General features: G+C 37.5%; 1 protein-coding gene across 1 annotated transcript; it reads right to left on the bottom strand.

Moving 5' to 3' along the window:
- Positions 1-1,184: 1,184 nt before the first annotated feature.
- LOC149026992 (wound-responsive family protein) lies at positions 1,185-23,084 on the bottom strand. The gene is made up of 13 exons (XM_089157865.1): positions 22,409-23,084; positions 21,414-21,500; positions 21,206-21,298; positions 20,724-20,800; positions 17,661-18,294; positions 13,646-13,745; positions 13,450-13,553; positions 13,218-13,301; positions 9,181-9,306; positions 8,543-8,680; positions 8,398-8,445; positions 7,717-7,818; positions 1,185-2,091 (listed from the first exon to the last, which is right to left on the bottom strand). The coding sequence occupies exons 1-13, from the start codon at positions 22,691-22,693 to the stop codon at positions 1,609-1,611; spliced, it is 2,361 nt and encodes a 786-aa protein (XP_089013991.1). The 5' UTR covers positions 22,694-23,084; the 3' UTR covers positions 1,185-1,608.
- Positions 23,085-23,363: the final 279 nt, after the last annotated feature.

Below are 23,363 nucleotides of genomic sequence, written 5' to 3'. Positions count from 1 at the left end.
ATCCCGGTTAGACCATAATCGGGACCCACTTTAACCTAATCTAACGATCGTATGAGAACGCCGCATTATGGAAACAAGCCACGAACGACCTCCCAAATCTTGCAAAAGGTGAAACTAACTTATAGGAAACAAGTACCGTCGGGGCGGAGGGGGAATCGTGCTAAGATCGATAACTACCCGTAGACCCCAAATATGGGGGGCAAAACCCTACGATCGGACGGTCACCTGAAGAGATCGCGAATTGAAGGTAAAACCTATATAAACGAGTAACTTACTCACTCTAGAGGTATCCAAATCATTTCCCTGGTACTCATATTCATATTTACACTCTGCATCTAGCCAAAGCTTTGTGATCAATTCAATAACTGACTTAAGCTTCGGAGGTGGCCTCCCGACCCCCACGGTCGGGCCACGTCTAATCATCTTTTGCAGGTTATCTTCATAGATCCGGAGGCTTAACAAATTCTGGACGCATCAACTATAATTCCTTGTCATCATCTGAATTGCAACAAGAGAGTTTGATCAAATAACAACTTGCATTAGATTTTGAAAGAGCAAGCTGATCATTTATCAGTCTAGGAACACCAAGACCATCATCGACGTTTCATTCGAATCTGCTTATGCTTGATTCAAAGGCACTCACATCAAATCTACTTTTGCTTTTAATCACTAATCTTTCACCTCATGACTCCATGTGTTCATTATATATAATATATATATATATATATATATAGAGGAGGAATTGAAATTTATCCAAGCCAGCTTTCATACACCTTGACTAATGCGACTTTATATGTTAATATGGATGTATCAAAAGAAGATTTTATCGTTTCTAAATCAAACTAAATCAAACATTCACAAATGTACATAACTAAACTCTCCTTGAGGATATGTTAAAATAAAGCACTTAAAAAATTGCAACCTTCCAAAAAGGAATTTGACCAATCCATGAGCATACCACAAAATTACAAAGGCTGCGCCTATGAACCAACCTCGTAAAGCAAAGTAGGCACAAAGAAGCAGGTACAGAACTAGGCCAACGGCCAACCCACAAAAAACAAAACACCTCGTCCCCCGGGGCAACCATTCATCCATAATATCTAATAGATATTTTTCATGGAATAGAATAGTAGTCGTTGAATGTTTAGGACATTCCATCTCTAGAATAAGGAAAATTTCTGCATTGTATAAAGTGGGTGAAGAAACTCCATTCAGCGTGGATAAGAAAAACCAAATTTCCTAAACCATGTAAATACAAGGATCAGAAGCTTTGGACACATTCCACTAAAAATGGAAAGATGTACCATCGTAATGCATGAAAGATCGCACAGAATCATTCCCATTGATTTAATACCTTATACAGAGTGACAAAGAATAAGACGAAACTTCCACTTCAAGAAAGATACAAAGTGTCTTATGAACACCACTAAGTTAGCTCCTGATTAGCAAATTACAAGCTGGGGGGTCCTCAAAAGGCTCCGGTATGGTAAAAATGACAATTGGTAATATGTTGTATTTTGTGGCAATTCCCCCAAAATCATCAAAGGCCCATTAGGACTTTACATGACTGAAAATTTAAATGTAACTCCTGATTTAACTTATTGTACATCAGCTGGGTTGGTCACAGCTTGGAACATTGGCTGTTTGGAAGGTTGATTTATGGGGTTGGCTTGCAGCAATTTTTGGGTTTTTGTGTTTTTCTCTTCCTAGTTGTAAGATTTTCTCTGGATGTAAATGTAATCCCCCCAGTTCCGATTCAGCCTTCCTCTTTATTTTTTTCTTCACCAACGTACCATCTCCTCTCCTCATCTCATCCGCAAAGGTACTTCCTTTTAGCTTCTCCTGTTTTTGCCTATCCATGCTGAGGCCATTGGTAGATGAAGTGGGCATTCTTACAGAGGTCGTCAGATGCTGGCCTGATGTTGTATTACTGGAAATCAACCGGTTGGGTGACATCAAACCATGGCCACTTGAATCAGAACTAAGCCTTTCTTGCACAAATCGTGGCTGAGCAACTAAACTAGCTTCACCATGGGCAATGTCTTCTGTTCTTGGGGCAGATACTTTCTTCTTCTTGATCTTCCCTAGATCCTGAGCATCAACAAAATTCAATATCAAGCTATGCAATTTTACTCTCCCCAGAAAAGAAAAGGTGCCTCCCAGGGAGAGGGTGGTTTGAAGAAACAATTCAAACTAAATGCATGGAACAGTCAGTGTATGTTCAAACATAATACAGTGGAAGATCAAACATGATAACTCAGTAATTAGAAATTTCTTAGAGCTTTGTGAATTTCTTCAATTCTTGCAGGTATGAAGAAAGTATTGCAGTAATAGATGCACCGCAACCAGTGGATGGTGGAGAATGGGAGAAAATCAAATTCTGGACAGATCAACGGCAAGGTCCTTTTTCCATTGCAGTTTTTACCCTTCTTGGGTGGGGAAGATACAACAGCACAAAAGCAAGGATGGAGGATTTCACTGAAAGATGGAAGGTGGGAGTTGCCGAATGTTCAATCCCAATTCAGAAGGAAGTGTTTGATGAAATTTAGCATATAAAGCTTTGGGACACCAGGATAGGTGTAACTGGTAGCTTCAATAGAATGGGGAGTTCCCTATGAAATCAGCTTGGAAGTCGAGGAAGAAAATTTTCCCAACAGTGGGTTGCTGTGGTGCTCTGTGGATATCAGAATTATCTCCTAGACAAAGTGATGTACGGCTGGAAGCTGCTACAGGGAATGTTACTGGAGGATGCACTGGTGAGATGTGTCATGGAGCAGTGGGGGATGTGAAACGTCTCTTCGTTCACGGCCCTGTAGTGGTAGAGATTTCAAGAAATTTTGCAGCTAGTTCAATGTTTTAGAGGCGGAAGCGAAAAATATTTTGGTGTTATTGCAGTGGTGGAAGTGCCTATCGACTCTTGGCATTTTTTAAATGAAAAAGGCTTCATCTTGCACCTCAAGAAGTGTGTCGGGTACATCCTACAAGAGGACCGGATTGGATGAATGTAGAGTTTGACAGGAAATACAGGGAATGTGGGGGGCAGGAAGGGTGTTTCCAGACTCAGCCACCAGGGTGAGTGATGCATTTCAGGCTTGCAGAGGCCTGTGGATTAAATATGACTCAGCAGCTGCGGTTGTTTTAGTGCAGAAGGGAGAACTACCATGGTTAATGTTGCAGTACCGGCAGTGGCTCAAAACCTACGTAGATGGGGCATCCAGAAAGCTCCACAATGTTACAATGCCTTGAAGATATGTTTTTTTTTGGGGGGCAACATCAGCAGCAAAGAGTAGACCATCAACTTAATTGGACCATCCAAAGTTGATCACAACGAAGCAGGAGAGACACAGAGAAGACCACGATTGAGATTCCAATGCTCTCAAGCCGAGCTAGGTGGTATGCTCTACAGACTTCTCTCAGCTTCTTTCCTATATGGTAGCTGAGAGATACTCCTCTCAGATCATATACAGTATCCCTGTTTTTTTGCTATTTGATACAAATGAGCTTTTAGCCGGGGGGGGGGGGATTATGATACAGTCTCCAAAGAAAATAATAATATAGTGTGATCCATGTTTTTGTGGCGCCACTGTCCGACAAGCATTGCAAGATATGTAACAACAGGGATCCAACAAAAGTTTTTGGGGGTGAGTAGGTGGTCAATTTTGTTAAATATGCTACTTCAGAAAGCCTCCAAGACTTGAAGCACTTTTTTCTTTGATACAGGAAACAAGCACAGAGATATATTGGGGAAGAACGGCAAAGGGATTCCATTGGAAAATTTACTCAGGGACGTTTATTCGTTCTAACCTTGAGATAAGACCCCAAATAACAACAGTGTAGCAAATCCCTGATTACAATTGGGTTACACCAAGTATCAGCTTTAAGCCCCCATTTGTTGTGCCTATCATGGATGATATAACTAGATACATTCAAGAGGAGGGCCCTTGGTATTCATCTCGTGGATGAGACAAAAGCAAGTGTTAACATAAGTTGGAGTTACAAAGAACATTGGAATAAAGGCTTTAAATTAGATATAACAATAACAAAGACAAAAATATATGACGTGACTTTGGTTACCCTAGAAAGGATAATGAAGCTGTGAAAATTGATTAGAGTGAGATTCCACAAAGTGATTATTTTAGGTAATTGGACTCAATCATAAATGAAGAAGGTGATATAGAGGATGATGTTTCAAGGAGAATCAGAACAGGATTGAAGGAAGTGGATAGATGCATCCAGAGTGTAATGTGATCGGCATTTTCTTTGAAACTCGAGGATAATTTTATAAGAATGACATAAACCCTCTTACAATGTATGGTCAAGGATCTTGGGCAGTCAAGAAGCACCATACAAGTAAACTCAGCAGGACGGAGAGGAGAATGTTGAGATGGGTGAGTCGAAAAACTAAGGAAGATAAAGAAGTAAGAATCGATCATATTAGAGTTGTCTAGGGAGTAACTTCAATACATTAAAGCTATGAGAAAGTGATTATAAGTGGCATGGCCATATTCGACCGAGGCAATTGGAATGCTCCAATATGGAGGAGTGATTTGGTTAAAATTAAAAAGAATTTACCAAAAAATCCGGGCAAAACAAAATTGGCCTTGAGAAAAGCACTGAGGAAAGACATGAATGGCTTAGCCCTTACAGTGATTATGACATTGAATTGAACTTACTGAAGGGTAAGATCATGTTTGCCAAGCTCATTTGGTTGGTACAAGACAGTTGCTTTTTTCCTGAAAATTTTCTTTCCTGGATTTATTAAGCTATATCACATGAGCCTATATGTGAAGTGTGAACTCATATTAATCACTGCCAAAAAAGTTAACAAAAGCTTCTATCAATAGAGATTTCATGTATGCTCATATATTGCCAGATGTAACAGAATAAACTTGCACGTATTAAGATATTCTGATGCTGCAAATAGACCGGATACATAATGAACCCAACTCATTCAAAAATCAACATGATGAATATTCTGTGTCATGCATTTTCTGCAAAGATACTTACTAACAATGACAAATTGAGCATATCTCTTGCTCCTCTTCATTTCCTTTTGTCTAATGAGAGAAACAAATTGAAGATTACTGTACTCCTCTAGGCACAATCAGAATTAATTCTAGCTGATCCTACCAGGAAGAGGTCAGTTGCTTGTTTAGATTATACCTAAAGGCTAAAAGCCCATTTTGCACATTTTCATTTGCTCTCTGAGATTCTACCACCAAGTATGCAATGTACACCCTAGAAACAATGGTTAACGCTACAACCACTCATTGTTAATAATTTCCGCTAAGAAAAAATCTACCTCCAATTCTTATCCAATCAAAGGCTCAACAAACAGAAGCTCAAGTAAATTATTCTTGTACCTTGTTTGTACTTAACACCAAATGTATCATTTATGGTGACAAAAATATAAATTTGCACAATGACAAATGCAATGCACGTTCAAATAATCATAACCAATGACTGGAGTTGTAATCCTAATTAGGATTTGACCGTGAATTCTAATTTTAATTGGAGTCCTAACTCTATTTTGAGTTTTTAAGACTATACATATGTCAAATATTACTTTCGATATTGAATCCTAGTTCAAACTTGAGTGCTATGTCAGCCATTGTGGCCATAAATAGAGTTGTAATTGCACAGGTGAGCCCACAATTGAATTATTGATCAAATTAAGAAATTTTGTTTTAAACATTGCTTCCTATTGAGAGGACCATTCTATTCTACATCCCCTCTAACAAGTTCTTCAAGCAAGCATCAAGCCTGTGATATTTGATCCTCAGTAGTCTCCTTCAATCAAGGACACCACCAACCATTCAAGCTGTTGTTCTTCAATACGGTTAGCGTAATCATTGCCAACACCAATTCCTCTTCTCCAAATCATCTGACAGCCCAACCCTAAGTCTCCCTCTATTTTCAATTTTTCCAACATCCAAATCATATCCAGACTCCTCCAGCCCAGTCCCAAAACCCCAAAATTAGATCAAGTATTCCCCTGCGGTTCTGGAGAGCTTGATCCAAAGCTCAGCCCAGTCTATCCATTGAAAACAAAAAAAATCCATCCAAGTTATTTCGCTGAAACCTTAATTTCCACCCAGACAAAACCAGTCATCAAGTTTGTCCCAGATTCTGATCAAAGATTCCCCTCCCTCCAACAGAAAATAGATCCAAGTTGCAGCCCCAAAATCCTACCATAAACCGTTGATTTCCTCAAGATTTTACTGAAACCCAGGAATCCAGACCTAATTTTCTGTTTCTTCGATTCCAGCAATATCTTGCCATCAAAACATACCAAACCTCTGCTGTTAGACTTCTCGACACTCACTTGACATAATCCTAACAAAGAACACCAAAGCTTAGACCCAAAACCCCTATTTTAAACTAACCGAACTTACCAGTTTATAGTGGATCCTAGTTAGTAGTTACTAGTTACTGGCTTCTAGTTGGATCCCTTCAATCTAGAGCTACATGGGATTCATTCATTTGATGTATTCAGTAGAGCTAGATGTTTAATTCAGAGTATCCATAAGAAACCTATGAAGTTCTTGAAAACGTAATTTAACCCCTTGCACATTATACATATTTCCAGAGCATTTTGGCTACTCATATAGATTCAGAATAAATGAAAAAAATTCTAAACAAGAGAAATTTAGATACGCTTAAGGGGTTAGTTATTCTTACTATCCACCAATGGTAAGAGTCCATATCATTATTAACTTACCATACCATATGAGAACAAACATATATATACGTCTATGCTATAAAATCATGTGTAATGCAGCCTTGCCATGCATGTCTCTAATTAAAAGAATGAGATGCATATAGATGCTTGAAAATACAAGAACATCCAAACCATAGTTGTCACGGCGATGAGGCGATGCGATGCGGTTTAGGCTAGTTGAGGCAATGAGTCGATGAAGCGCCCTCCGAGGCGCTTTTGAAGCTAGGCGGTTGGAGAGTTTTATGTGAAATTTTTAGTGTACATCTCATTCACTCCAATTCATTATAAATCTATCATATCTTATACGATAAAAAAAAACTAATATTAGCCTACCTCAAGTCATCCAACATACTACAAACCACACACGGTGGGACCTAAATAAAAAATCGCGGGAAGAAAGGAAGAGAAGAAGTCATATGTCACGCGGCTTGCCGAGTGTTCGTCGCGGGAATGGAAGAGAAGAAGAGAGGAAGAGAGGAAGAGAGAAAGAGATTAGGGATTAGAGTGAGAGTGAGTGAGAGTCGAGTCAAGAACTTATTCTCTTTCGATTTTGTTTTTTTTTTTTATTTTTTATTTTAACATTTGATCACATGTAGTGTCATTATAAATATGCATATAGGTTCAAACAATAGATACTTTCCAATTGAAATCTAATAAATAATTCAATATATGCCTTCGATTTGGCATCTTTCATGTGATTTAAAAAAGAAAAAAAAGGGGACGCCTTGGGGTATAAGGCATTCGAGGCTCTTGAGGCGACACCTAGGCAATGCCTCATACCCCAAGGCGGCCGCCTTATTGCCTAAAAATGAGGCAACACCAATTTGAGGCGCTCCAAAGGTGCCCGGACGCCTAGGCAACGCCTTAACAACTATGATCCAAACATACACATACATATGACAAAAGCCGGGGGGAGGAGAGAGGGAGAGAGAGAGAGAGAGAGAGAGAGAGAGAGAGAGAGAGAGGGAGAGAGAGAGAGAGAGAGAGAGAGAGACCTTTTGCCGGTTATATAGTGCCCTCTTCCGCTCCTTCGACCTACATATAGCATTTTTAACCCCATGGTTGTCCATCATTCCATTTGGCCACAATTCTGCAAGCTGAAAAGCAGAAGACCCAGTCAAATTCGTGCAGGGAAATTTTCCCACGGAATGTTGGCTGAAGTAACTGATATTCCAAAACAAGTTAGGACTTAGGACCATATAAAGAAGTCCCTCCACACCCACACCCCCCACCCCCCAATTCGACCTACATATAGCATTTTTAACCTCATGGTAGTCCATCATTCCATTTGGCCACAATTCAGCAAGCAGAAAAGCAGGAGACTCGGTCAAGTTCATGCAGGGAAATTTTCCCATGGAATGTTGGCTGAAGTAACTGATATTCCAGGACGCAGGGAGGGGACCCATCAGTCCCTCCCAAACAGGAAACAAACAACTATATACAGAGGAAGGTCAAGTTCTTCATAAGACATGCTGTAACAGAACTGTAGAAACTCAATGACATTGACACAGCTGTATTAGCTCAATGATCGAATGACCAGAAGTAATAAAAATAAAACAAACAGCACACATTCATTCCAGCAGTAATAAAGATTTAGCAGTCAAAAATGAATCTAATACACAAGGAAACAATTGCAACATTATGATATAAACAAGAAACAGAGGACATCAAAGTACCTCCACATAGAGCTTTCTGATTTGCGGACCCTTGTCTTCATCCATCCCCTAAAACCATCACAGGATATCATACGAAGAATCAGTAACAAGACCAAAAACATCTTCAGTATAATAAAAGTTGGAAACGTCATAAATCCATCAGTACCTCAACAAATAGATCATAAAGATCACAAATCTTGTCCTCCATCGCATTATCCATGTTATATTTTCCTTTGACCCCCTTGTCTTCAGAACCATGTACTTCTTGAAAATCATCAGTCGCTCCATCTTGCTGCTCCAATGTCTGAGGAAACATCATCCAACATATTTCATACATATTTGGATCCACTAACACCATGAAATATTTTCATGAAAATGCTAAATAAAAAAATTAAATCACCAGAATACCAAATTTTTTACAGAATTGATTGGATACAAAAGACCAGGGAGGAGGGGGAACTAACAGGGGCAATTCTAATAAAAATACATTTCAGTGAAGAAATGCTCATATTTGATGACAAAGAACAATCCTACAGCCCACATAAACCACTGACCAAAATGTAAGTTATAATTCTGATTATTTAATATCATCTACACAAATTTCAAATAAATTGTACAGACTTACTTCTGATGTTAGAGTGACATCAGGGTTTTGACTGTTCATCCAGCTAGTCAAAAAGTTGAATCTCAACGTTCAATGCCCATTTCAAATTAATAACATCATACAGTAAATTTCAACAAACCAAATATACAATCATAAACCTGACAAGAAAATTGGAGGATGATTATTCATGTAAAGCTTACCTTGGACTTTAGAGAAGGAACTCGCATTTTTATCATTTCTATGACCTCTTTCTTTATTTGTTGGAACCGGCCATCTTTTTCTTGTTTTGCAGACAACCCCAATTCAACCATCTCTTTCAAGTTTCTCTGTTGCAAAGATAAATGGAGCACTGTTAATCCTACTCCAAAATACTGAAAACATAATAGACAAGTTTATATGCAGAAAATAACCAGAACACACATGTTCAAATATAAATACATGATTTATTCTCTGTTAAACATAATAGACAAGTTTATATGCAGAAAATAACCAGAACACACATGTTCAAATATAAATACATGATTTATTCTCTGTTTGTTTTATTCTCTAATGATAATATGATTTCTGGTTCTCATCTAATTCAATCGTCCTGTTGAATTTCTTCACTAATATGTAGTAGCATCATCTAATTCAATTGTCCTGTTGAATTTCGAGTTTGTTTTGATTTCTAGTTTTCATATTCAATATGTGACTAGGATGATTACAGCATTCACGATGGCATCAATTTTCAGACATATATATGGAGAATTACGATGGCCAAAATAAAAGAAGCCCCAAGGAAAATGAAAGTAGGCAAGGCACAAGAACCTGTTGAAATCCATAGAAGAGCTTAGAAATCTACGGGCTAGCTTGGCTGACTAAGTTGTTTAATATGACTATAAGCAAAAGGAAGACGCTAGATGAATGGAGGAGAACCATTGTGATCCCAATTTAAAGGAGATATTCAAATCTTTAATAACTGTAGAGGCATAAAACTGATGAATCATACTATAAATTATGGGAAAGAGCCATTGAAACCCGTTTGAGACAACAAACCGTTATTACAAAGAACCAATTTGGTTATAATGCAGGGAAGACCTACAATGGAAGTTATTTGCCTTATTAGGAGACTTATGGAAAGAAATGGAGTGTAAGAAATATCTTCATATGGTCTTTGTTGACTTAGAAAAAGCTAGGTTAGTGTCCTTAAAGCATTTAGTTCGGCAAGTACTAGAGAAAAGAAATTTTGTAAGTAATATGTGGACTATATAAAGGATATATACAATGGTCTAGTGATGTGTAAGAATGATGGGGGGCAAGGTGGTGAATTCCCAATTACAAGTGGGCTACAATCAAGGGTTAACTTTAAACCCATATCTTTTGCACTTACAATGGATGATTTACCAAAGACATTCAAGATGAGGTTCCTTGGTGTGTGCTTTTTGTTGATGATACTAGTTTGGTAGAGACAAATCACACAAGTAGGGATTAATACCAAGCTAGAATCACGGAGAGCAACCTTGGTGGTGAAACTTGATGAGAGAGATTCCACAAAGCAATAGTTTGGGTACCTAGGTTCAATCATAATATGTTTGTGTTGGGCTGTTAAGAAACATCATACATATAAACTCAATTGTAATAGAAATGAGGATAATAAGATGGATAAGTGGCAAAACTAATTACACTAGAGTTGGTCTAGGAGTAGCTCCGATAAATAATAAATTGCAACAAAGTCATTTGAAGTGGCACGGCCAAGTTCAAAGGAGGCCTATAAATGCTCATATACGAAGAAGCGATTTAATCCAGATTGAAGGAATTAGAAGAACTAGGGGCAGACCTAAGTTAACCTTAACAGAAATGGTGAGAAAGGATATGCATAGCTTAAGCCTCGACGCCCTGTATCTATTACGGCCTCAAACAGAGCTGATTGGAGGACAATAAACCACGTAGTCGACCCTATTTAGTTGGGACAAAGCTTGTCATTGTTGGTTCAATCAAAAATGAAAAGAGGTTATATATATAGAGGATGATTGCTTACCTAAAATTAAAATACAACGGATGAAATAAAGAGACACACCCAGAGTCTTATATAATCAATGTATTCTTTTCAAGCTTAAAGACAAATTCTATAAGACCATCATACGACCAGCTATAATGTATGGGGCAAAGTGTTGGACTGTTAAGAAGCATCATATAGATAAACTCAAATGTAGTAGAAATGAGGATGCTAAGATGGATGAGTGGCAAAACTAGGAAGAATAAGGTATGGAAAGCTGGAATTGGAGTAGCTCCTATAAATGATAAGCTACAAGGCTGCCAAAAAGTCGACTCAAGTGGCACGGCCACATTCAATGGAGGCTTTTAATTGCCCCTGTACAGAGTGATGTAGCCTCAAGTGAATGAGGGCCAGTTCTTCCAAGATCTTTTAAAAGAACCAACTCATATGGGACCAAGAAAGGGTTTCTTGAGATTTTTGTTATAGGATATGGGAGGTTTTTTGTGAAAAAATCAAGGAGAAAAGAAAAAGCAGCGTAAGATGCTAGAAGATGAATGGGATGAACTGAATGGTTACTTAACATGTGGAGGGTCTGAGATGGAGAAGGATGCATCAAGTAAGGCAGACTCACAGTCTACCGAAGGAAATTCCTTCAATCTGAAACCCTTCATGCTCAACAAATTGATCTTCCTTGCAATGAAACTCCCAATAATCTTATTCATAAAATCTGTGTTAGTTACAACTTACAAGCATAGACTGTCTATATATAGCCTTCATAACTGACTCCTAACAGGAATTAATATCAAAAACAGAATCTAAATAAAACTCTTGCTTATCTCAACCTAGACTGACACAAACAATAATCTAAAAACAGATTTAAACTGCTAAGACTCTCCCAATTACAACTATGTCCAACTGGATTTGAGTAGGGCTGTCAAAATGACCAAAATACCCCTAGTATCAAATTATGCTTACATGCTGCTGGGTGATAATCTAAGCTGCTGGACCTGCATCATGTAGACGCAACTTAATCCAGATAAAAGGAATTAGAAGAACTAGGGGGCAGACCTAAGACAACCTTAAGAGAGATGGTGAGAAAAGATACGCATAGCTAAGGCTTGAATCTAGTATGACCTCAAATAGAGATGATTGAAAGGTACGGATCCATGTAACCAACCCCATTAGTTTGGACAAGGCTTCTTGTTGTATTATGTATGTACAGTCAATGTAACAAAATCAGCCTTAAGTCTGTCTCTAAATAAATCTAATAGGCTCACAGTCTGCCTACAATTTTATTGATGAATGAGAATGGGTTTTTTGCCTTTGTATTCTCTGAGATTGAGAATAGATACCGTGTGAACTGTGAAGCAAGATTACCCTTTGGCAAGATGCTAAGGCTGGTTGGTGCAAATCCAACTTTATTCTAGATGTGAAGGTTGGTCCAAATCTCCCTACCCTTCTTCTTTTTCATTATTCAGTACAGAAAATCAGGTTAATAAAGAGAATTCTTTCTCTTCTATGGGTATGCAACATTTGCTTAAAACTAAGTCTTTCTTCATCAATATTCAAAGGGTCTTAGGTTTGATCACAGACTGAATAATTATATGCCATACAATACTTATCCACAGTTTCAAATTCTATATAGTTGCTATTTTATCAGAATACTACTTCAGATTTGGATTTGTAGTTTCACCCTATTTATGAATCAGATTTTGAACCATGTTTCAGTCTTTCAGATGGTCCTACTAAGATTGTTGAAATATAGCTGTATCAATCCACTCACATTTACTGGTTTGAGTCCATTATAATCATCATCAGTACTCCCTTTGGGAGTTCTGTTCCAAGAGTCCCATTTTCAGTAGAATACTTTCATAAATCCAGATCAAAAACATACTGAGAGGAGCTATTCTCCTCTATATACCAAACTTCAAACCTGATATAGAATTTCCCATCTTCATTCAAGCTTCTGATGGTTAGTTATTCCCTCAAATATGATGTTGTTAACTGTGATTATGGTTTACTGAAGCCTAATGTTAAACACTTCTCGAGAACTGTCAATAGGTCTATTTAAGCTCCACACTCAACCCAAATTTTTACCAGATCTGGTCATGGAACATTGAGATACTACATTTATTTAATTTTCAGTCAATTCTGTACAGCCTAATTTACAAACTCTATAGTGATCTTGGTTGTAGTTCTTTCTTCTATATTGCTTTGTAAATCTTACACTGCATTAGCTAAATTCACTAGTTAGAAATATACCTTTAATGTTTTTAGCTGCAATAAGTGACCAAGAATACTCATTAGGCGATTGACTAACTCTTCTGATATTCTTCCCTGGCTATGCTGCAACAACCAAGAAAACTTGGAATTAATTTTCTCAAGAATTCTAAGTGAACAGAGGCAATAGAAGCAGAAGAATAAAATAAAAGCACAATATCAAGTCCTAGGGTTCTCCTGAAATAGAAGCAAGAAAAGTCAAGCTTTCCATTACCGCCAATCTTGCAACTTTAGCAAGCTTTAGTTTCACTTCGCGAGGCAATCTCCGTTTGACTGCTTGTGAGGAGGTGTCAGCATCCTGAACTTCCATAGGTCTGGCTGTACCAAATTAAAGAAAAGGTAACCTAAACTGAAACATGAAAGGTGTTCACAAACATCAAGAATTGGAAGTTACCATCATTGCAACTTACATTCTGCAACTATCTTTTCTAGCTCCCTAATGGCTCTTTCAAGCATTGTGCCTTTTGGCCTCATACTAGAACCTTCCTTAGCATGCATGGATGTCATCTTCTGTTTCACGATAAGATACAATAAGCAACGATCAAATAGTTTTCTGGGGACAACACAGGGCATTATCAAAAGGAGAACAACACCAGTGAATAATGGATAACATAATGAAAAACTACTAGCAAGTTCTAGAATCAATGAGATATCTCTTCTAGAAGATAAACATTTTTCAGAAGGTTGATGATTGTAGGTCACACCCTAAGTAATGTTTACTGTAGACTGATCTTCATAACCTGAGCATTTCTGTGGAGGAAAAGAATCTTCTAGTAGGGTAGATGGCCTACTCAAGCAGGATGAGAGATTTTTAATCAGATTCCTTTGGGGACTCTAATAAGTCTAGGGCTAGGCACAATCTTAATTCAATTTACAGTCTATAACTTTGAGGGTTCCTTCAAGATTCAGATGAGATGAAATCTGCTTTTCTTTCTTTTTTCTTGAACCGATTTAACCATGCTATGCTCAACCTTCTTGATCACATTCCGGAGGATCTTATTTTTCCAAGCCCCCCCCCCCCCACACACAGGAAGGGGAAAAAATCTCAAGAGGATTCTCTCTTCCATTCACTCCAACTCTTTGAGGATGATACTCTTTTTGATGGCATTATAATGTAGTTTTAGATTGGAAGGAATCCAACTAGAAGACAATAACCATGATCTGGATGAACTGGTAAGTTTGACTAGGTCAAATTTTGACTAGGCTTTTGTAGGACCAAGGGATTTAATAATAGGGCTAGGATATGCTGATGTAGAGAGTATTACAAATAAGGTTATGTTAAAATTTAGGGAAAACTTCCCAGATGGTCAGATTTAAAAAAAGATTAACTCAATAAGATATTTTTAAAAAGTTTTACTCAAATGGATTCTAATTTTAAAAATAATTATCAAATCCCAAATTTTGTGATAATTTTTCCTGCCCAACTAATTTTCTCTTATGAACTAACCAAATAACCCTCAAGCCTTTTATATATATTTAGTTATATTTTTTACCTTTTTAAATAATTTATTTCACAATTCAATTCCTAAAAAATAGGTACACATTCTATCACATGTGAGAGTTTTTTAGTAAGTTACTAGCATTCAAAATTATTTTTTTTAAAAACATACTCTTAAAAATTCATCTATAATTCTCACTAATTCCTCTTTCTTTTTCTTTTCTTTTTTCTTTTTGGGTTCTAGTTGTTAAGAGTGTGTGTGTGTGTGTGTGTGTGTATATATATATTTTTTTTTTTGAGAATCAGGAACTTTATATTAGGGGTTGGGAACTCTCTAGTATTCCTTTTTATTTAAAAAATAAATAATATATATAAAGGTTTGAGGGTAATATGGATAGTTCATAGGAGAAAATTAGTTAGGGGGCAAAAATTATCACAAAATTTGGGATTTGGAAATTATTTTAAAAATAGAATCCATTTGAGAAAAAAAAATTTAATATCTTTTTGAGTAAATCTTTTTTTAAATCTGACCATCTGGGAAATTTTCCCTAAAATTTAATGGCGACAAGTGTACTGGAACTGAATTACAAATTACAATAAACTAAGGTTAGATTTCCAGGTTAGATCGAGTTTTCCAACAGAAATAGAAGAACCTAGGGTTTCTAATGATCAGAAAAGGCCTTCACTAGGATTGAGTTTTCCAATGGAAATAGGGAAGATTGAAGGATTTGACGCAAACATGCGACTATTCTAATGGCTGGTTTGATCTGTGAACATTTTAGAGATTCGGAATGATGTCCAACAAATGAGGGGATGGGTAAACTTTAGTGGTATAGAGGATTGGAGAAGAAGAATTGGAGTTGCCGATGATTCAACTCACTCTTTGTCAAAGAACTTCTTGACTAGCTGCTTAGATAATTGAATATGTCCTCAAATTGCCAAAAAAGCCCAGCAACAAGAAGGAGATCGAGAGATTTGAGTAGGGAAAGACAGGAGTTGCTGAATTCAATAGAAAAAGGGAAGGCGGAAGAGACAGCTACCTCAGGAATCAGCAATTTGCATAAACAAACACTTATTCCATCACTCATGGGCTCAATTGAGAATTTATAACTATATTTATAGCCACAATGGCTAACAGAACTCAACTAAAACTAGGATCGGCTTCCAAATTCCCAATCTGGATTGCAGCACTAAATAAGACATCAATAAAAGAGTCCGAGTAAAATAAGCAACCCTAAACTACAAGTATGATTTTAGCGTTGATGTAGGGGAATCCTTACACCTTCCTTGTGCTGGTATAGAGAAGAATCACCACCTGGCACTTACAATCTAGAACATATTTATAGAGTACAAGTGCTATTAGAAAGTACTGATTCAAAAATTTACGTAAGAATTAAAAAATATATATTTAATCAGAAACTAGCAATGATATAAACAGAAGCTACTAAATCTTAGTCTTCACAAGGATCTTCTAGATCTCTAGTTGATGGTTGTATCTTGCAAACCCCACCTTGGGGCGTGTATCAGTGTAGATGGTCTAATTGGCTTGCTTCAAATAAGCTCCATCAATTCTGTCCAACAGCGTCTTAATCAATGATGCTCAAAGACAAAGCAGCCCTTTACTTAAAGCTTGAAGATTTAATAAGGACTACTGAGCACCTACAGTTCTGGGTTTAAGAGGACCCAGCAACCCATGGTTGGTCGGCCATAAGGCCCAAGGGTCTGGTTCACCAGTTGAAGTCCTTGAAGGAGTTAATAGCTTGGCACTTGCATCACTGATACATGATATAAATTTAAAGGGAGTCATTTGAGTGGTTTAGTCATGTTAACTAAGGCCACTGGATGCCCCAGTTCAGAAGAGAGGCCTGATCCTAATCAGGGGGACCAAGAGAACCAAGTGAAGGCCTAAGATAACAATAAGGAATAAAGAAAGACATGCTCTGCTTGGGCCTTGTTCCCAGTATATCCTCAAATAGAGCTGATTCAAGATCAAGGATACATGTGGTCAGCCCCTTTTAGTTGGACCTTATGTGATGCAGCCCATTGTTTAAAGTATTTTTTGTGTCGGTTTTTGTTTCACACCTTTTATTTTTTGAATGTCTTGTTCCTGTCTCTTCCGGGACCCCTTTAGCTGTCCAAATTAAGTTGGGATAAGGTTCAATATGTATTTAGGTAATTTAACTGCATCATTTGTCCTGGTCTGGTAGTACTTGCATATTTAAAGAAAATTGACAAAATCCAGCTTAATTCAAGTTGGACGATTGGGAAAGATCTTCCAAGGTCAGAAGCCCCTCATCATCTCAAGCTTTAGGTTGAAACTCAAAATGCGCTGGGAAAATCAAAATTAAACTAATGCTGGATCATCCTTGTCTTTGCAATTCCCAGTTTCAGTCAAATCTTGTTTCAGTCATCCTTGTTTAATGAGAATAACATAAATGCTCTTAAGAGGTCCCTGAGTCAGAGAACTCCACTTGAAATTTCAAGCTGTTGAACTTCACGTGGAAGAGTTACTTTATCCACAACTGATTGATTTTTGCCACTGGTGTGGTAATCATGTTTTAAAGTTAGGAAAAGAGAAAACTCCTGTTATAAGAACAGAGATAGAATCGTTTGACTTGCATAAAAGATAAATTCTCTCTTCCTTCAATTTTATTCTGTTTTTTCCCTTTCAAAAACTTTCCATATGCATCAGTTTCTTCAAGTTTTTCTTTTAAAAACTAATCTTCTTGGAGTTCTGCGAATGTCCTTTTCAAATTAGTTCCCTTTACACCTTTGATCTGTTCATTTCTCAAAAAGGGTCCCAAATTGACCTCTGAACCTACAGAAGGGTAATTGAGTATGTAATTATTTTGTTAGGCCCATAATGACCCAAAGTTAGGAATACACAACACAGGATCACGTCAATATGTAAACATAAAAAGTATAGCCAAGATCTCTCCAGAGAAACATAAGCAAGCTAAGGATTTTTCAAAGATACGAGAACTTACAGCAGTCTGTGTGGTGTACTTGCTACCAGAAGAATTAAGGTTGCTACCAGAAGAATTAAGGTCAGGCAGTTCAATACCGCCATTTTTATCCCGGGGCCGAACTTCTGTGGCTGCCTCCAGCTCATTCATATCATTCGATGGTTTCTTCGGTTGAGGCTCAAACTGAGTGGAAGCACTTCTATCAAGATAAGCCTGATATGCAGGATCAGAAGGTTCAACCTTCAATTTGTTATTGAGCTCGTTAGATTGAATGACTCCTACTTTCTGCTTGTCACATTCCTTTATTTCTGCTGGAAATACAGAAGGATCCCTATTCGAAATTTTAGCAAAAGAACTTTCGAATTTATTATCGCTAGAATCAGCAGACTTCTTTTTGGATGTCACTATGGCAGTGTTTAATTGATTCTGCCCTTTACCATCTTGAAGGTGCTCACTTACTGAAGGCAAAATTTGGGGACTAGAAGACTTGCTTCCTACCAATGGTGCATTCCTAGCTGCAGCTTTCATCCTCATATTACCCATTTTTGCATGTTTATTTGCTACATGCTCACCATCCTTCACACCACAAGCTTTCACCAAATCTTTTCTCCTGCGTTTCTTTGGTTGGACTTCAGGAGAGACAACTGGATCATTTCTGGCACAGGAAATAGAAGAAAGCGATAAAGGAACAAACCAAGGCAAATAAAATAATATAAAAAATTTATGATAGTAACTGATAGACAAGTTAATACTTTAAGGTATGGCAACCAGAAAAGAAATAAGATACATAGAAGTGACAGAAAACAGCATCATCTGCAAAGTTTCATGCTACGAATTCAAACATAATTGTCAACAAAAATGATTTTTAACACTGTCGTCCATTTGACTACCTTGTATAGCTGAATATGAGTTAAAGGTGATCCTCAATTAGATGACCCGTAAAATGCCGGCCACCTGTTATTTAACAATGGTTACAATGTTCACAAGCTCTCATGAAGTAAAAAACAGGGCTGAGTTTTCTTCATGGGTTGTATAGAGATGGTAAACATGGCATGTTATTCACCATCTGGACACATTGTCACCCCCAGAGGTTCTACTAGTCAATCACAACGAATTTGACATTCTAGATTAACAAAGCTTTGAAAATTAGATTCCACCAGATGATTTAATCCTGTCTATGCTTCAGATGATCCATATTGTTTAGTCTAATACAGACTGGCATTCGATTTAACTTAAGGTTCACAAAACCCTGATTAAAGGTTATTATAGGCCCACCCCCAAGTGAGTAACAACTCAATTAAACAATATAATGGAAACTTTCAAGTTAATTGAAAAACCAGCACCGTATCAGGATGTAGTGAAAAACAGGAGCAGATTAAAGAGGTTCACATAACTACAACCCAACAGGGATTTGTCAGTAAATAACAGGAAGTACTGTCTTCTTTCCCCACACTAAAACATAAAGGTGGAAAGGAGGGTTTGATTATAAAGGCTAAAGTCTCTCAACCATAACTCCCTTTGGATTTGAAATTTCAGGATAAACTCCTGACTCTCAGACTTATTGAATTCTCCTCACAATGGGTTTGATGATTAACTGGGATAAGCAAGAGAAATTTCTGAACTTAGCAAACTGAATTATATAAATCAGTTCAGCTGAAGTTTTAATGTGGGTTGGTTCATCAATGAAAGGACAATCTATGCCCATAACACAAGTCAAAGCAATTGATATACATGGAGATTGATCAACACTCCTTTCAGTTAGGTGGGGGGACTGCAACATATGAGAGAAAGAATTAACAGGACTATAAGGTGATAATGAAATATCAAAGGAATGACCCAAAGATATAAATAAAGGTAAACAAAAAGAAGAAAACAGTAAAAGAGAATAGAACAAAGAGTAACAGATAGAAGCAACCAAAGATGACCTGAAGAGCGGAGAGGAGAGACAACCAGACAAGAAGGCACACCATCAACATGCTTAACTTAATCCAATTCTCTTCATCCAATCTCAAAAACTCAGCACGAGCTTACGTGTATGGGGAAGGAGGGAAAAAAGTTTCATAACCAAAATCTAAAACTGAGATACTTGTATCAAATCAATAAACTGCAAGCATCTTTCCAGGAAAGGGGGAAAAAATGCTAATGAGTATCTCACTCCAAAAAGGTAATATAATTGCATAAATATGCCTGTAATCCCTGATGTAGCTGCAGCAGATGGGCTGGAACAGAATCAACAGATATGATCACTATTTCCCAATCCTTGAAGCTATGTTTCCCAATGTAGCCCCAATTACTAAGCAACTATCAAATATATCTAACTCTTCAACTAAATAACGCAACTACTTAAGAATTTAGTGACAACGTATGTGACAAGAAAATTAAGAAAGAACTACTGAGTATAGCACTCAAATATAATATATGAGTTTTTTTTCCTGCCGACGTAAAACCATCACATTTCTGCTCCTCTGCATATGGAAGGAAGACAAATGTGCAGGTAGGATAGGCCAAAACAAAATTCCTTAAATTAACAAAGAGAACACAAGGGTGTTTTACTGTCCACTTGGAAGTTATGAAGCAACTCTTTGATTTTTATTTTTTTTTGGGGGGTGGGGGGCAAATTTTGGTTCAAAATCTCTGGAGAGGCTGACTGTCCCCAGGCTCAGACTCCAAGCAGCTACTTTTACCATCTAACATTATCCATATCATTTCAGTAACATGACAGCTATTGCTTACTGCACGCTGTTATAAAATTTATTATACTAAAAAATGTAAGATATAAATTTTATCCTTTAGTGTTGACAACTACATATAGAACAACCATGCTACCCTTTCTTCCCAATTGATGATTGAGTTTTCAATAATTGTCCCCCTTCCTTACCAATCAATATTGTAAAGGTCAAAGTTCTACATTACCTCTGACATCGGACCAACAAAAACTCAAGCCTCAATAGATATCATTACTCAGAATTAAGCTTTTAAAAATAAAAAACTGTATGACCAAACAAGAACCATTCAGAAAACCTGAAAACTAGCCAGTTATGATGAAATAAAGGGCTGTTAACAGAATGCCAATAAAACACTCACGTGCGTTCCAACTGCCCTCTATTGACAAAGAAACCACTATGCTTTGTTGGTGACTTCTCAACTTGAAAATATTCATCCTGCAGATGAGACCATCAGTCATTAGCACTAACAACTCCATGGCAAAGAACTTTCTGAAGAAACAAAATGATAGACGACCAGAAAAGAAAATTTGTATTGAAACAAAAGTTTGGAAGTTCAAATGCAGATTCAACAGTTCACTAACATCAGTAAGCTATTTCATCATTTACAGGATTGAAGAACAATTACCACCTAAAATAACAAAGGCACATCCACAAAAGAATTACCCTTGCCTCTAACAAAGAAGAAAATCAAAAGCTAATCTAAAGACAATAATTGCAAAACTCTAAATCTAAATGAAATCATATTCCCACCCAATTAACTAATCTGAAGCCAACAACTCAGTTCCTTTAGCAACCACACCACAAAGAGACCCACAGAAAATTAAGAACCACAATACCAACCAGCTCAGCATCATCTATAAATGAATCTTCTGTGTCATATTGATCATCATCAGGAGCATCATCAAGATCTTCCTCATCACTGCTTTGCTTACCCTGGAAATAAGAAGTCGTTGAGTCACAAAACGCGAACTCCATAAAAATCATAGAGGGTCATACTAATTGTTTAGATTTCAAAACAAGATAAAAGACTAAAAGGCATGACCCATACCACATAGAGGCGTTCAATTTTCTCTATCACAGCACTATAACGACTCGAAGGAGGAGCATCCTTCACATTAGGATCTGCAGGTTGAGCCTTTCAAAAATTGAAGCACAATAATGAGAATCAGTGAAGAGTTTAACCAGAAGAATCTTCTCAATGTAGGAAGCAAATGCATAAATGTAAATGTAGGTGTGGTCACAGTCATTCCAGCATATTGCTAAAATTATATTTAGAATTAGGTCATCGTTTATATGCTCCTGTATTGAAAAATTAGCAAATAGGACACTGGGTTCCATTGCTATCAGAGCTGATGAGGTCTCATGTTTTTCTTAATGGAAAATCACTCAAGTCACCTTTCAAGCGTGTCATATTATTAGTGTTTATTTCTAGGTCCAATAATTTCCTAGAAAAACACAAGGAAAAGAGATAGGATTAACTCTCAAGCCTAATAATCAAACTACAGAACACAAGTAACATTACCCCAACAGCACACCTGGAAACTGAAAAAGAACGAAGATTAGTCGCAGCTGCTGGTTTCTGCAAACAAGTGGATTTAACTATGGTTTTTTCCCAAATTTTTTATCAACTACTTCACATTGGATGAACAGTGACAGCTTGGTGTTGGGGACGTGAGGTAACAATCTTGAAGATTCAGTTTAACCAATTGTCACAATTTCACATGGACATCCAAGAATTATCTCTTTACCTAAGCCCTGCTATCCACCAGTGGCATCTCTCTTAACCCAAATCAAACCCCCAAAAAAGAAAAAAAGAACACGCACACACATTCACTGCAACAGAACACTTACATGCTAAAAATCGAACTAAAAGATAAAAAACCCAATTGAGATAAACAAGTACAGTTTGACCCCATCCAATCAAAACAGTGTGGTCGAAACATCCAAAGTCGACTAAATGCAGTTCATCGTAGACTCTCGACCATAATTCAAAACCAGGCAACAACGAAGAACAGAACCAATTAAAATCGATTGTAAACATACCGGAGCAATACGAGACTCAAGCGCCGGATGAGCACCGGAGGGAGCCTCGGGCACAGCAGCAGAAGATCTATTCGCCTTGTTGGCATCCTTGAGCAGTTTCTTCCAAGAAACGATGGTGGTATCACCCGGATTAAGCTCCACATAGAACCCACGCCCATCCTTCGACGTCGAAGGAGACGATGAAGAAGGAGCAGAACTCGTGGTGGCCGTCGTTGCAGGGGGGAAAGTAGACGAAGAGACTACTACCTTTGAACAACTCTCGGCACCAACCTTCTCTTCCTCCATGGTGGCTAGGGCATTCAAATCGAATGTAGGGATTGCGACATTGAAAGCAGGTGATTGTGAAATACTTAAATATGAATATATATAGCAATGATTCAAACGAAATCTGTTAGGGCCTAGGAGGATGCGTGTTGCTGAATCCAAAGCATAATTAAGATGGAAAGAAAGGAACTACTCTAATTAAAAACACAGAGACAGACACCAAGATAGCAGTGAAGCTTCTGTTCTTGGTCATGGTCTCTTCTCTGGGCAGCTTTCGGGTCTGCGCGGGATACTAAATGTGACTCTTCTGCCTTAAGTCCTTAACCGCTAATGAATATTTTTCCGTTTCGTCTCCTCTCCCCTCGTTCTCGGGTCGGTGACTCTCTTTTAGAGTCAGACTCCTCACATCCTCAGTCCCTCTTGCTTTTTTCGCTTTTTTTTTTTTTTTGTTGGAACTCTTTTTGCTAATTTTCTTCTATTTTCCTTCATGATAGAGGTTAATTTATCTGCTTGCACCAGTATATGCCAGGTGGCACGCACTCTTAAGTCTAATTGGGTAATGACTCTTCGATGAGAATCTTTTTGTAAGGAGATTAACAAGTTAAACTAAACTGGAGGATATAAATGGTAAAACTTTTTTTTTTTTTTTTTTTTGGTCAACACCATGGTATGTATTAGGAAAAGGAAAGCA

Source organism: Hakea prostrata, chromosome 1 (assembly GCF_041222555.1).
Source record: "Hakea prostrata isolate BN-2017 chromosome 1, UWA_Hpros_2, whole genome shotgun sequence".
NCBI lineage: Eukaryota > Viridiplantae > Streptophyta > Magnoliopsida > Proteales > Proteaceae > Hakea > Hakea prostrata.
Note: the sequence above shows the minus strand (reverse complement) of the source record. Positions and strands in the feature narration are given on the sequence as shown.

What these genes read in the sequence shown, in the direction of transcription:
- LOC149026992 (XM_089157865.1), bottom strand. Translation starts at nt 22,693, where the DNA reads ATGGAGGAAGAGAAGGTTGGTGCCGAGAGTTGTTCAAAGGTAGTAGTC. An exon ending in AGAGGGCAGTTGGAACGCAC is followed by an intron (nt 18,295 to 20,723) that starts GTGAGTGTTTTA and finishes TTCCTGTGCCAG; the next exon opens with AAATGATCCAGTTGTCTCTC. An exon ending in AGTACACCACACAGACTGCT is followed by an intron (nt 13,746 to 17,660) that starts GTAAGTTCTCGT and finishes ATCGTGAAACAG; the next exon opens with AAGATGACATCCATGCATGC.